Genomic DNA, 15,144 nt, shown 5'->3' with positions numbered 1-15,144 from the left:
CCCCTCCCGATGCTTTGCAATTTTCGCTCTAATAAAATTCGTCTAACCTGAGGGCACGTGGACGCGCGTACCACTTGCGTCACCGGATCGGAATTCGTCGCGATTCACCAACGTTCTGCCCCCCTCTCGCCAAGAGAGAATCTTTTCGAAGAGATGGGGGGGCTGTCGAAGTTCCCAGCGACTCGACGCACCGACGACGAGAATCGAAACGCGCTCGTCTCCCTCTTCTTCGTTCACCGACCCCCTCGGTTGGCCCTCGGATGTCGAGGATCGAGGCGTTGCTTCGATCCTCCTGGTGTGGTGTACCCCCGATCGTCGTGCTCGAACAATCGTGTTCCACGTGCCGCGGCCCCCTCCCCGGAACGGTTTATACGGAAGCTGCCGTGTTTTTCATATTTTTTTTTCTTTTCTCCTCTTTCGCGCGCGGCGTCGATCGATATACAAAACGGGCTATATAAAAATTCGTACGAAAGAACGATATAACGATCATCGCGCCTAAAATTATGCTACAACATTTACACGATACAAAGTCCACGCTAAGGGTTAGAAACTAGTCCTACGTGGAGAGAGGACACGCGCGCACGCTCTCTCCTATTTCTCTTTCTCTCTCTTTCTCTCTCTCTCTCTATCATTTTTCACGCTCGATGATCAGCGAGCTCGTCGACAGTCTCCGGCCGCGCGTATTCCGTACGTTTGTCCCGCGACGACAAGATAAACACTTTTTTTTTTAATACTTTTAGCACCTAGTGCCCGGCCCGCGGCTCACGGCACCTCCGCCCGCTCGTCCCTGTCTCGAGCGTATTTCCGCTCGACGGCCATCGCGCGAGACTGAACCCGAGATCGATGGAGAATCTTCTGTCGAACTCGAGGGGGGGTTTTTGATCGTTTCTAGCGGAGCGAAGGTCTCGCGGGGGAAGGGGGTGGGGGGTGGATCGAAAACGAAAAAAGAAGTCCGTGCCCCCTGTTGCGTACGCGTTCTCGAAGGAGGATTCTCCAGCAGGACGTGCCAGGTTACTCCGGAGGGAATGAACGTTCCGATAACGAGTCCTCCGATTCTCGACGAGACGTACACTACCGGTCGCGAGTCTTCGGCGCTACGAGAATACAGCGTCAGCTGTACGAGTCTTTGGTTAGAAAATGGCTTTAGAAACGGGGACGATTACCAAATGACCGAAGCTGGTAGCCCCCTCTTGCACCAAAACCTCCTTAGCGCACTGTCGAAGCTTCGATCGGTGAACGCGTACGCGAAAAGTTTGGACACCGTGTTCGAGCGACCTCGAACGTCGAGAAGTTCCGTTGTGTCTCGAAAGAGGGCTGGAGTGGGGGATCGGGGAAGTAACCGAACGTCGTTCGAACGTAAATTAGCGAACCGTGAACCGGTGATTGTTCAACCTCGAGTCTCGTCGTTCCCCCGCGGAGACCTCTCGAACGTTGCTACATCTCCAAGCGTCTCTGGGTCACCAGCGCGCTCGTGTTCTGGCCGTCGAGGACAGTGACGGCGGTCTTTAATAACGTAATCACCTAATTATACTCGCGAACGCGGACCGACCGGTCGCGGGGCTCCTCGCGGCTAACCGTGACGCCCCCGTTTCTCTTCGACGCTCCTCGGTTCTTTTGTACCGCGAGTAGCTGCGAAAGAATGTCCCCTCGCTGCGAGAGAAATCCGCCCGGTCTCGACGGTTGTTGGTCGCTCGCGCGACGTCCCAAGAAATTTTCGGAAATTTGCACGAGAATTCGAACCGGGGACATCCTACGCAGCTGTACCGGTGTACGAGTCTACGTATGCGTGTATGCGTGAGTGTGTGTGTGTGTGTGTGTGGGCGCGCGCGTGGAAGAAACGACGCCGAACCTCGGACGGGGCACGCTTCGACCGCGCGAAAGGATCGATCGGGCCAACGAGGAAACCGAAGCGAGCCGGAACTGCTCGTTCGATAGCACGGGAATTAGGAAAGTTCGCCGACTCTCGGGCCAGCTCGAACTCGAACGAGTCGAGAACGCGTACGTCCGATGGCCGGTGTACCCGGAGAAGTCGTCGCGACGCCACACGGATCCTCGTCGAAAGGAAACGTAAAACGGGGGGACGTCGTCGACGTCGTCGTCGTCGTCGATTGGCAAAATCGTCTCGGTACGGATAACGGAATCTTCGACGATCGAATTTTAACGGATATCGTAGCATCGTAACGTTGACAATTGTCCCGGGGGACGAGCGAATCGTTGCACCGGTGGTCCCCGCTTTGGTGATCGAATTTTCATCCCCGGATTCGAGACTCGGCCGATGGCAATCGCCACCCCGTTTTGGAGATCGAAAGTTTCACACGGGGATTCGAAGTTCGACCGATTGAAAATTCGTCGCACCGATTCTCCAAGATTGTATTTTCGTCCCCGGATACAAGATTCGCTCGCGAAGACGAATCGTCGCCTCATTTTCCAAAGATCGAGTACCGATCCTGTTGCACGAACGCGGGGACCGCGGTTGCCTCGATTCGTCCATTGTTCCTGTGTAATTAAATTTCGTCCGCCCCTTCCCTCCCCGCTTCCCGGAGGAGCCCACGACTCGGCCCGTGCCCGTTCCTACGAACACGCCGCCCGTTCTCTTTCCCATCCTACTCCCTCCTCCCCCTTCTTTTCTCCCCTACGCTCTACTGCATTTATTATAAAAATAAAATGTAAAATCGTACCGAGGACGAGTTTTCCAAACGGTATGGAACTGCGTGTATCGTCTGCGATCCGATCGACAAAGCAATCACCCGGTGGAGGGGGTGGGCGTTGGGCGGGACCACCCGCCCTCCCCGTTCCCCCACACGATCGTTCAAGAAAGACGTTGTTCGTCTCCGCTGGTCCTGGTCTGTTCGCTGATGGTTCAAGGGAACGAGTTCGCTTCTCCCTTTCTCTCCCTTTCTCTCCCTCTCTTTCTTTCTTTCTTTCTTTCTTTCTTTCTTTCTTTCTTTCTTTCTTTCTTTCTCTCTTTCTCTCTCTCTCTCTTTCTTTCTCTCTTTCACGCCGCGAACGTTCTAGAGTACGGAGTGGTCGTTCGCGTTCGCTAGCGAACGCGGATTATTTTTTCTTTTTTTCGTCGACGTTTCTCTAGCTCGGGTTTTCACAAGTAGTTCCTACCGTTTCGCGAGAACCCGTGAAGTGAGTGCATTATTCTTGAATATAATACATAGGCTCTACAGATATATTCATTATCAATTCTCCGACTATACCAGTGAAAAAATAAATTATTACACGTTGGTAATATCTGTGTACGTGTTGGTGAAGTCGTGCGCGAAAGTGTTCTTTTTTTTTCACCCCTCCCGTCCTGTCCCCTCTGGTGTCCCTCGAATAATCATCGTCGGCCCACGAGGGGTGTGTGTACGTGTCTGTGTGTATACGTCTGTATCTCGTATCAATCGTACGTGTTCGTCGCCAGGTTTTCAACGGCGAGTGTCTGCGCGTGTGTGTCCCGTGTGTGCGCGTATGTGTCCGTGTGTTTGCGTGTGTTTGTATACAGATACGTGTACAGGTGTACGTGTTGCGTGTATTGTGTCTCTTGGCCATTTCGCTGTCCCAGGTGTGGGGCTTGCGCGTCGTTCGATTCATTCATGGAACGAAAAAACCGTCCACGGCCTTGCGATAATACGTCTGTATCTCGGGTCTCGGTGTGGCCTGGGTCTTATGGTGTAACCGCACACAGGAGTCGGCCATTTACAAATACCGTGTCCGTTATCATCCGGTTTAGACGAACGTCGGCGTAACGCGAGGTTTCCGCACGTCGAGTCGAGTCGAGTCGAGTCGAGTCGTGTCCTCGTTGCTCGTTTCGCGTCCAAGTTCCTCCTCCTACTCCTCCTTCGTTCCCACTGTATTATTCTATCTCTCTTTCTCTCTTTCTCTTTCTCTCTATCTCTCTCTCTCACTCTCTCTCTCTCGTGCTAAAACGTCTCTTGCCACGCTCGCGGGCACACAGGGCGCGCGCCGAATCCGAGAATCCGCGTGTACACGCTCTTTCGCTCAATCTCTCGCTCGCTCGCTCTCTCTCCCTCTCTCTCTCGATCCCTCTCGCGAATCCTGGTCCACGTCGGGGGGCTGGTCACCGAAGCGTCTCTTCCCTCCTTGTCCCCCTTCGAACTCCGTTGGTAGCTACTCCAGGTCGGTCCTCCTCCTCCGATGATTCGAAAGAACGCTCTTCGAGGGGTTGAATCGGAGCTCCCCTCTACTGTTTCCCTTTGAACACCTTCCGTAGCATCCTCGAGTTGTGTACACCATCCGTGACCGAAAGAGAAAAACGGACCTTCGAAGGGGTCGTTTCGAGGCATCCAGAGACGAACCCGAAGCGTTTCTCCTCTTCTCGTCCCTCTTTGGGACACCTTCTTCTGCAACCTCCCCAGGTGGTGCTCCTTCGATGACCGAGCGGAAGGTTCTTCGAGAGGATCGGAGCCAACACGTGACTCGCGATGCACATCTTCGATGAGAGACACGGCCGATCTCTCCCTTCCGTTTCCCTGTTCGAACACTTTCCGCAGCCTCCCCAGGTGGTACGTTTCCTCGACGACCGACCGGATCGCTCTTCGAGAGGATCGTTGGATACGAGCTACATCACCTCGCGATACATCTTCGAAGAGAGGCACAGCCGGTCTATCTCTTCCGTTTCCATCTTCGAACACTTTCCACAGCCTCCTCAGGTGGTACGCTTCCTCGACGACCAACCAAAACGCTCTTCGGTAGAATCGGAGCTAGCACGTGACTCCCGATGCATCATCGAAGAGCGAAAGATCTGTTCTCAGCTCTCCGTTTCCATCTTCGAACACTTTCCGCAGCTTCTCCAGGTGGTAGACTCGTTCGACGACCGACCGAAACGCTCTTCGATAGAATCGCAGTTACCACGTGACTCCCGATGCATCATCGAAGAGCGAAAGATCTGTTCTCAGCTCTCCGTTTCCCTGTTCGAACAAACTTTCGCAGTCTCTCCAGTTGGTAGACTCGTTCGATGACCGTTGAGAACTCTCCTCGAGGGGGTGGTTGGATCGGAGGTAGGGCGTGACGACGCTCCCGCTGCATCTTCGTTGGAAGGTAGGTGCGAGCTCCCTTAGTCCTCCATTGTCGACGGTGGATACGGTTCGCCGGGTCGATCGGGCGATCGCGAGCGGATCGGTGCGCGTGAGCTAGTGTACACCGGGCGATGTGGTGGTCGACCGTGCCGGTGAGAACTTCGATACGCTTCTCTCGGAGGCCCGCCTGTCCCTCCTGTCGGGCGTTGCGGCGCCGTTGATCGGGCGCGACTCGAGCCGCGCAGCTCGCTCGGCTTCGATCCGCGCGGGGAACTAGTTGGCTACGAGGAGGTGTTGATACTGGCTGGCCGAGTAAGACGCGACGGAACCGAGGCCGAAGTTGTTCAGACCCTCGACCAGCGCGGTCTTGTCCTGTTGCTGGCCGGCGCCGTTCGCGTTGCTGTTCGTCGCCGCGGAACCGACCGGTCCCAGATTACCGGCCGTGTGCGAGTTCCCGTTGCTACCGGCCGCGTTGCTGGTGCCGTTCACGCTACCACCGTAGAACTGGTGGCCGGCAACCGTCACCGGGTCGAAATACGAGGACGGGAAGTTGGCGCCCGTGTAGAGATCGGCGGACAGGTAGCCACCGTGGCTCGACGAATCGAAGATGTTGCGATGGGGGAACTGGGGATGATACGCGGCCGGCGCGTGCTGAAAGAAGTACGCGCTCGGGTCCGTGTGTTGCTGACCAGTGCCCGCCACTATGCTCCCCGGCGAGAGGCTGCGACTGCACGGTGAACTCCGCGACACCGGTAACCCCCCCGGGGCTGCCTGTTGTTGCTGTTGCTGTTGCTGCTGCTGCTGCTGTTGTTGTTGCTGTTGCTGTTGCTGCTGCTGCTGCTGGTGCTGCTGATGATGGTGATGGTGGTGGATCTGTTGCTGCATCGCGCGTTGCTTTATGTAGTTCGAGAACTCGGTGGGGGACATTCTGAAAGCAAGAGGATCGCGGACGGTTCATTCCACTGATCGATGGTTCTGGGGGAGAGTGGTGGTTTTCGGGAGGAAGAGATCTTGGAAGAAGAGATTTATATTCCACGGGTAACTGGAAGGACATCGCCGGGAATCGCGAGTTGTATCGGTCCGACCGAGCAAACATCGCTCCCGGATTAAGTAACAGAGTCGTCGGTCTACGTTTAATCCGGGCGAGATCCTTCCAGCTTCTCGCGGTACATCGGGGACCGTAAGCCCTGCCGAACGAGTTTAGATCCAGATCGGAGTCTCGAAGACTCGCTCGATCGTCTATGAAAAGGCTCGAGAGAGAATTGCGATCCAGAATTCGACGGGACCTCCTCGACGGTGGGTACGATAAATTGTAAACAACGGTCGAAAGAAACGCAAACTCGGAGATCTCCGACATCTCGAGATCGGTTCGCTGGACATTCGCGGAGACCAAGGCGATCCTCGAATCGCAATTCTCCCGTCGCGCGAGACTTTGGATACCAACCTGTTGGCCCGTTTGCTGCTGGTCTTCAGCTTGGTGCTGCCGAACTTGGTCTGAGCGAAGGTGGCGGTGGTGAATGTGAGCGGCGCGGTGGTCCGCGGTATGAAGACTGCGACGGGACTAGGCGAACGCTTGAACGAGTTGGCGATGGGTGTCGGTGACGGCGCCGACGAGGAACCGGACCCGTGACCGCTCTGCTGGTTGTTCGATGATCCGTTGCTCGCGTTGCTGCCCAAAGAGCTGGGGAACGGTGAGGTGGACTTTGGACTGAGGCTGAGCCCGCCCAGCGATGTGCCCACAGCCTCGATCGGCCTGAAGCATTGAGCCTCGGGATTGAAGGTCTTGGTCACCTCGCGATCGGCCGAACTCTCGTCGTGCGGATCCCCGGTCTCGGAGTAGAGTATCTTCACGGCGTTCATCTCGCCGATGCGATAGCTCACCTCTCCAGGGTCCACCCACACGGCCAACTCCGCCGGAAGGTTCTCCAGTATGTCCTGGATCGGGACACCGCTCTCCTTCGCGGCACGTTCCAACACCGGGTCCACCGGGTCCCCGGTTTTCAAGCATCTGAACGCGGACCCCTTGAACGGTTTCTCCGGGTACCAGTGACCCTTGAACTTGTCCTTCAACGCTTTCTCGAGCTCCTCGCCGAAGATGTTCACCCGTCTGCGAGGCAGCTTGTTGTATAGGTACGATATCACGAAGTTGAGCGCCACCTGCACCTCGATGTGCATTTTGGACTTTGCTGGGGGAATCTTCGGGCTGTTGCTGGTCGTCGCAGCCGCGTAATATCACCGAGGTAGTTCGCACGATCGGCCGTCTTGCCGCGAACCCCGGCTGATCCTCGAAGATGGAGCCACTAGGCGACGCGGTGACCTACGGTGGCTCGAAACTTTCGATTCGATGGCGTTCACCAGGGACTCGCGTTTCCTCCTATCTCCGAATCTGTAACACGTACGGACACGTTCTTCGTTAGATAACTTTGTCCTCGAACATTTATCCCTTCGACGGTACCCCTTGTAACTCTTTGCTCTGAGAAATATACCGAACGTTTCGAGCTCGTATTTTTAAATTTACGGTAGAATTAGGAAGTAGTCTACAATCGTAGAAAAAGATTGGAGGAGGGCGTCGAGATTACCATCAGTGTGTTCTTCCTTGGAAAAATTCATCTATTCCACAGTATCGGAGTAGTAGTGTTCACGCGTTAGAACGATAAACGACTGCTCGATTTTGTTCGATACTCGAGACAAATGAACCGGAAATAATTACGGTTCGTTCGTAGGTAATTTTCCACGTAGAATATAAAATTAAGAAGAAACAATACCGAACAATTTTACCGATCGAATTACACGATTCCTTTGGTGGAATGTCCGCGAAACAGAGTGCTCGTACGATGGAGAGTTTACGTAACGGAACGTTTCGCGTAAGAGGACGTTCGCGTAATGTTCTTTGAATAAAATTTTCGCGCAACGAATGTTCGTATTACCGTTCCAACGCGCATAAATGTATCGTTCGGGGCCCGGTGAAAAATGCCTGGAAACTTCACGACCCCTTTATTCCCTTATGTCTCTTTAATTACAACACGAAGCGTCATCGATCCCTTGGACCGCGGTGCCAACAAAAGAGTCTCGAATAAAAATTCGCGAGTCGCGGCACAAAGGGGTCCTATCGCTATTCGAGGCTCTCCGCGAGCGCGAAATGACATTAAAAGACTCCCAGCAGCCAGTATCCACGAGAGGCATTTGCTTTTACTCGGAGCCCGTGTTATCGGCTCTTTTCACGATCGTGCATTGAAACGGAACGCCGCTTCCGGTTACTCGGTGGTGCTCGCCTTCGGGTTTCACCCACCGCCCACCGCCCAAGAACTTCCAAACGAGAACCAATCGTTTTTCGACGTATTCGCGCGGCATAATGCCCTCTCGGGCTTCCCGGCCTTCGACAAAGACCTCCCGTACGAACCCTCGGGGCCCTGGCTGGTTTATTTCGTCGGTAATACGAGGTTCGATTATGCGCGACAGAAGCGTAAATTCACGGTGCCCCGTAAAAGTGTCGAGTCTCGTTCCTATTACGGTTTACGGTTTCGTGGTCGTTTTCCAGGTCGATCGAACTCGTTTCACGGGAACATCGCCCGTAAGGATCATCGAGACCTATGGTGTTCTAACCTACGATGTTCTGTAACGTAGATTGTAGGTATACACCACGGAGGAATGTATGGAGAGCGGTTGGAAAGACTTGGCGGGAATTTTAAACCGTATCGGGTCAAACGTTTCGCTCGATCTCCTACTGGACGATTGTTCACACTCGCGAAAGATATTACAACCCCGTTGATTCGTGTGAATCACCTATCCAGATTATAACAGTTCGCAAGGTGACCGCCAGGGATCGTTTCGATTGTACAACCGACACCGGTTGCGGTGTCCTCGATAGCAAACGGAGAATTTTCGTCGAGTTACGATGAACTGTCGTTATCGTACATCGTGTGCAATTTCATACTCCTTGTACATCGGTCGCGCGAGATTAATTTGGCGCGCGACGCGCGTCAAATGTAATATTTCACGGGAAACAGGCGTCACAGCGCGGTATACATAGAGCAGCGGTTCCCAAAGTATCTTTCGCGAGCCGGTTTCGAACCAGTTGCGTTCAACGTTGAAACACACGGGAACTTGAAACGTAGATCAACGCAGTGTCTCGTCGATCGGTACGATAAATACACAACCGAGTTGCGCACACGGTAAAAATTTGAAATCGTTGAATCGACATTGTTCCACTCGAGGTACGTTTCGAAACACGCGGGCGGTACGCGAGATACGATTAACGTTCTCGAAAGTGGGCCCGAACGTGTGAAAGTTTGGGAAACCCTGCCACGGACGGGTCGGGTAGCCTCGCGTCATCGAAAACGATGCTGGTTGCGTTTCGTCGACGAGAATCCGCACCGAAACGTCCGTTAAATTCGCGAACGAGAGCGTCGTCCGAGAACGAGAGTGTCTCTCGATCGTTCGTGAACGCGTCTCGCGATGAAACGTAACCTCTTCGTTTTTCCATCGCTCGGTTAAAGTATCTCTCTCTCTGTCTGTCTCTCCGAAGATGAATTATCCGTGGAAAATTCCTTGGATCGAAGAGAAACGATCGAAACAGAACCACCACCACCCCCGTTGACGGTAACTTTCTTAAGATCCTTGCTTCCGGGCAAACGAGCGGACGAAAGTCTCTCGAAAGGCTCGTCGAAGGATAAAACGCCCTCGAGGTTCCTAGGCCAATTCAAAACGCGTTCCACGGTATCCTCGGCCGCGTATCGAGGAGGCGAACGAATATTCAGCTACTCGCGCGATTACCGTGAAACGAACGCCAATAAAACGGATTGCCCTTAGCGGCGTCGAGTGGCCATCTTATACAGAGGCATCTCCTCGCGGAATTGCGGAACTTGCTCTACCCGAACCCGAACGACATCGAGAGGGAAAGCCTTTTCTTTGCTTTTCTCCCTTCGGTTCGCTTCTTTCTCTATCCCACGAACCACCATCGAGTAACCGACAGGTTACTCCTTTTCCAGCACCGACCAAGTCGCCCCCGTGCACTCTCTCGCCATTTTCCTTCTCGATCTTACGTTTCTTCTCCGCACCCCTTTTTCTCTCTTCCTTTTTCAGCCACCAGGATCCCGAGACGACCCTACCAACCACTACGGGTACGTCCACGGAACTCAATTCCGTCGTGGTCCTGTTTCCTCTTTTTTTACGCCCGTGATCTTCCGAGAGACGTCCAGACGAAGGGCGGTAAAGGGAGCGTAAGCTTCCAAAGAGTCCACCGGATCAGCAGCCATTTTGTAACTGGATACGGTAGGACGTCCGCGTTGCTCGTTTTCCTCGTCCTAGCGGGTTTGGTTCGTGTCTCTCTCTCTCTTTTTCTCTTGTGCGTTTTCCGCGCCGCGACCTCTGGCTCCGACCCCTTTTTCGGTCAAATATCACAGCGGACAACGCGGTCGCGGGTATTTTTCAATTACGCGACTGCGGGCCAACCTTTGCGGCCGTTCCGTGTTTCGTTCGCGCCTCGCAGCTTGTGGTCTCGGCGCGAGAAAATATTAACGTGGATTCGTTGCTTTCTCAAATGGAGAGCGATCTTCGAATCGCGAAGCGGACGATGAAGATGTGTTTTGATTAAAGTTTCCTGCTACGACAAAATTTTCGATCCGAGAAACGTACGATCGTTCTTAAGTTTGAATCTGTGGACGATAAAGAAGAATGAAATATTTCGCGATAAAGGAATCAAAATTGTAATCACCCCCCGTTGAATAAATTAAGTAATTTCCTTCGATGTTACTGTTACGCGTAGTATTACTGTTACTGTAACCTCGATTGTACCGCGAGAAATCGTAAAAGAAATATCAAACTACCCAAGCTTTATCGTTACTTGGGAATCCCTCGTTACGAGTTTCGAAAGAAAAAAAAAAACACAAAGAAACTAAATCGACGCGCGCTCTCCGCTCGTACTGGTCGCCAGTTACGATTTTCAATTCCTCGGAAATTCACCCGGCGAGAATTTCGTACACACCGCGTTTCGTTCGTCGTTCCGTCTCTGTTCCCTCTCGCGAACTCTCCTCGGTGTAATAATTCCTATCGCGTTAATTCTCCGCGATCCTCGATAAGATCTTACCGGAATCCTTTAGCGAGCGGTCGAGTAAACAAACGGGATCGTCCGACACCGGCATAGTTGAACACGCAAAGGAAAGTTTCGAAGCGGAAGAGCGCGGCGGGCCGCGTCAGTCGATACTCCAAGAAAGAGAAGTGGAAGTCCGCCGAGCCGTGCGAAACTCGCTCCTCGTTTTCCCCGGATAACGCTTCCCGGGAACCCTCCCCACTGTTCACCGGGCACCCATCTCTCCCCACCCACCACGCCATTTCCCGCGAGTTTCCCCCGGCCGAAAGAAAAATGTTTTCCTTTGCGCGGGCTTCGCGAAGCTTCGCCCGCCCGCCCGCCCGCCCGCCCGCCGGCCAGAGCTGAATATGTAGGTTAACCCCGCTGCACCCTTTCTGCTTCCAGCAGTAGTACACGACGACGGGGTTGTCGGAGGTATTGATCCCGGCCAGGGTTGCCGGAAGGTTCTCAAGTTAAAAATACACGGCCTTGCGAGCCGAGTAGCTGCGAAAACCCGTTCCTCGCTCGGTCCCTCCGTCTCTCCTCTTTTTCAACCCCGCGAGATCTTCCTCGACCGAGATACACGGCTCGGAGAACGCGAGGGGGCGGGGGACGGGTAAGAGGACGATTAACGGTGGCTCGATAATTATCGCGGAAGCGGCGTCTTGAAAGACGAAGTTCACCGGGCCTGTTCTTTCGAGTGCCGCGGCGACGCAGCCTGAACGACTATTAAACGACAGCGGCCCCGTGTAACTATTAATTAAGGAACGCTGGGAGCCGAGGTAACTTCCACTCGGGGATAATTAAAAACGAATTGAACCCGGGGAGCCGAGCACGGGATGAAATGACGACGACGACGACGACGAAGACGACGACGAAGAAGAAGACGACGACGAAGACGACGACGACAGTCGGTAGGAATTTTTGAACGTTTTCTTCAAGATTCTCGAGGATCCGCGAGGATCTGGAACGTGAATCGCGGTGAAAGCTCGAGATTGCTTCAAAACCGACGAGGGTTGCACGAGTCTCTACAGAGACGGTAGAAACCTGGTTAAACGGCGTGTAACGTTTGACCTAGCCTGAACGAAGAGTAGGCGCGAAGTGGATTTCTTCGCGAACGTTCGAAAATAGTACGCGTGGCGAGCTGGGTGAATAGAGGGAGACCGTCTCCGAGCACGCACTATAGAGTCGATTGGATACCAGGTGAGCCTGCGTTGGATCTACGTTGAACAAAGAACAGGTCCGAAGTGGATGATCTACCGGTGGATATCCAAAATTGAGAATCGCGAGTAGTTTGATAACGAATCGTGACACCGAGTGATCATAGTTCTCCGCGCAAACCCAAGTACCGAGAGACATTGGACCTAGACTGAACCGAGAGTAGGTACGAGAGATTCGTGAACGCTCGAAAATAGTAAACGTAGCGAGGATGGTACCGTGAATAGAAACGGAGTGTCTCCGAGCACGCACTATAGAAACTCGGCTACCAAGTGAGCCTAGGGGCCTAGGTTGCGCGCGGAGTGTATTCTCGAAGCGGCTCTCCTCGCGAACGTTCGAAACGGAGACACGCAGATGGAACGCGAGATACGAACCCTCCTGGTTACCCTGTAAGCCTGTGGTCGGACCCACACCGAATAAAGAGTAGGTGGATCCGCCAGCGAACATTCAAAATTGAGAAACACGACGAGAACGACGGTGGACCGAGACACCAACGAACACGGATCCACGAGCACGTGCTGTATAAACTTAGCCAGACACCGAGTAACCCTACATAGGACCTAGACCGAACGAACAGTAGAATCCTAACGTCCAAATACGGCAAATGGAGGATTATCCCGTGAATAGCACCGCCTGAAATAGTTCTCGCTCGATATAAACCGACATATATACCGAGCAACCCCACGCTTCTCCATCTTAGAGACTAGGCTCTAACTAACCCTGCCACGAACACAGTTCCAGCCAGGATCCAGGTTCGAAGTCGGAAGCAGGGATCGGGCGTAGTCGAAAGCGAGTCGGAGTATCGAAAATAGATCCGATAATGGATATTCCATCCAAAAATAGTACCCCGAAGATGCATCACGACTTTCTACAGTCCCATCTTCGATCAGATACGCCACTCGATCGATAGTCGAGCTTGCGAATGGAACTACTTGCATCCAGAATCCAGATGTTAGGTCCAAAAGCGAGTCGGCAGGTCCAAGGCAGATCTGGATCAGAAGTATCTCGATCTACGACGTTTCGAAGACGCAACGAACCTTTCCAGCGTCTCATCTTCGGCGAGACGCGTCGTCCGATCGATACTCGCGCTGCAGAAGCGAGTAATTCCATCCCGAATCCGGGTTTAAGGTCGAGAGCAGGAAGCGGATCGAATCGACGGAGAGTCGGGGATCGAATGTAAGTCTGGATCGAAATTTCTCCTCGAACAATGGTGGCTCCAGGATACACCAAGGCTTTCCGGAGTCCTTTCTTCGGTGAAACGCGTGGTCCGATCGATAGACAGGTTGGAAACGGAAAGAAAAAGACTTCCTCTGGCTAATAGCTCGGTACTCTCGTCCAACTGTTCTCTCGAGACGCGATCGACGCTCTCCCAACGAGTAAACCGGATCTGGAACCCCCGTTGAAGAGGGGCGCTCGATTCAAAAGACAGTCTCTTTCTCTCTTTCTCTCTCTCTCTCTCTCTCTCTTTCACGAGGTTCCGTGAAACCACGGAGGTGAGAACACCAGGAGGGTTGACTGCAGGTGCGCGTAAAGACCCACGAGTGCGCCCTTCCCCGTTCGTTGAATGGAGGGCCACGTGGCGGAAGAGGGGGAGGGGGACTGAATGTGGGCCAGACAAGTGTCCTTCAACGAACCGAGTCAATGGAGCACGGGACTGCGGGAACTCCTTTTTCAGGGTTGCTATACCCAAACGTCGAGAAGCGTTTTTAACGACGGGGGTGCGCCACGCCGCGTCGCGTCGCGTCGAGTCGCGTCACGTCGCGTCGCGTCGCGTCGCTTCGTCGCCGCGACGCAGACACGACGAATCGACGGGGCGAGCGAGTCTGACGATAATTATGCTCTCCGCTGCTATTCCGTGTATCAAGTGGCTCCCTTCGATCGGCCGCGACAGGGATGGCGTCGTTTCGATTGACGACGCATAATTGCGCATCCGTGCATGGGGGGAACCCGTGCCAGAAACGTCCACGTGGAGAGACGGGACCACGAACGGATCGATTCTCCGAAGGCGAGCTTCTTCCTTTCCTTTTTTTGGTAAACTACTTTCGATCGGTTCTCGGAGAGAGGAATTGTGAATTTTCTTTCTTTTTTTTTCTATTAGAATTTTCAAATACTCGGTCAACGAAATTCGAAACCTCGGATTGATTCGAGTATTTTGTGCTCTCGTGGAGCACATCTTGTTCCATAGGGTGATTGTGAATTTTTTTTTCTATTAGGAATTTTCCAATATTGGGATACTCGGTAAAGGAAATTCGAGAACTCTGGTAAATTCGAGTATGTTGTGCTCTCGTGCAGCACATCTTGTTCTGTAGCGTGGAACGATGATTTCTTTCATTTTTTTCAGATAATAATATTCTAATATTCAAATATCAGAAATTGAAGGAATCTCGTTCCTCGATGGTACAGAATACAGAGACGTGGATATTGTTCTTTCGTTTTTGAAGCAGTAATGTTCCAATACTCGAACAGTAGATGTTCGTGGCACATTTATTTATAAGATATTCCTACCTATACAACTTACAAACGGATAATACATTCCACGTAATTTGTGGTAGAATGTTTCACGGTAGAATGTTTCACGCTAGAATTTCGTCACGGTAGAATTTTCTCGGCACGGCATTTTTTTACGCCAGAGTCTATTCACGGTAGAATTTTATTTATGTACCGTGACAGAGGAGTGCGACGGGTAATTTAAACGCGTAGATTCGCGCGATCGCTGCAATTAATAATCACCAGTTTCGTTTGCATTTTTCTCGTCTCCGTGATTTTCGAACCGGGCTCGACGAGAATAACCCACGAAACGAGGGACAGCGATACAAACAAATGTAGGACAAA

At 52.9% G+C, this 15,144-nt stretch overlaps 1 protein-coding gene across 3 annotated transcripts in view; it reads right to left on the bottom strand.

Annotated features, from left to right (window-relative positions):
* Positions 1-4,664: 4,664 nt before the first annotated feature.
* LOC143155145 (uncharacterized) overlaps positions 4,665-15,144 on the bottom strand; it is a 123,443-nt gene continuing 112,963 nt past the window's right edge. For all 3 annotated transcript variants that reach the window (XM_076327555.1, XM_076327554.1, XM_076327553.1), the window contains 2 exons: positions 6,472-7,413; positions 4,665-5,955 (listed from right to left, as the gene is read on the bottom strand). In XM_076327555.1, the coding sequence (XP_076183670.1) occupies positions 5,301-5,955; positions 6,472-7,202 (1,386 nt within the window). In that variant the 5' untranslated portion in view covers positions 7,203-7,413 and the 3' untranslated portion in view covers positions 4,665-5,300. The remainder of the gene's footprint in view (positions 5,956-6,471; positions 7,414-15,144) is intronic.

Source organism: Ptiloglossa arizonensis, chromosome 2 (genome assembly GCF_051014685.1).
Source record: "Ptiloglossa arizonensis isolate GNS036 chromosome 2, iyPtiAriz1_principal, whole genome shotgun sequence".
Classification (NCBI taxonomy): domain Eukaryota; kingdom Metazoa; phylum Arthropoda; class Insecta; order Hymenoptera; family Colletidae; genus Ptiloglossa; species Ptiloglossa arizonensis.
Note: the sequence above shows the minus strand (reverse complement) of the source record. Positions and strands in the feature narration are given on the sequence as shown.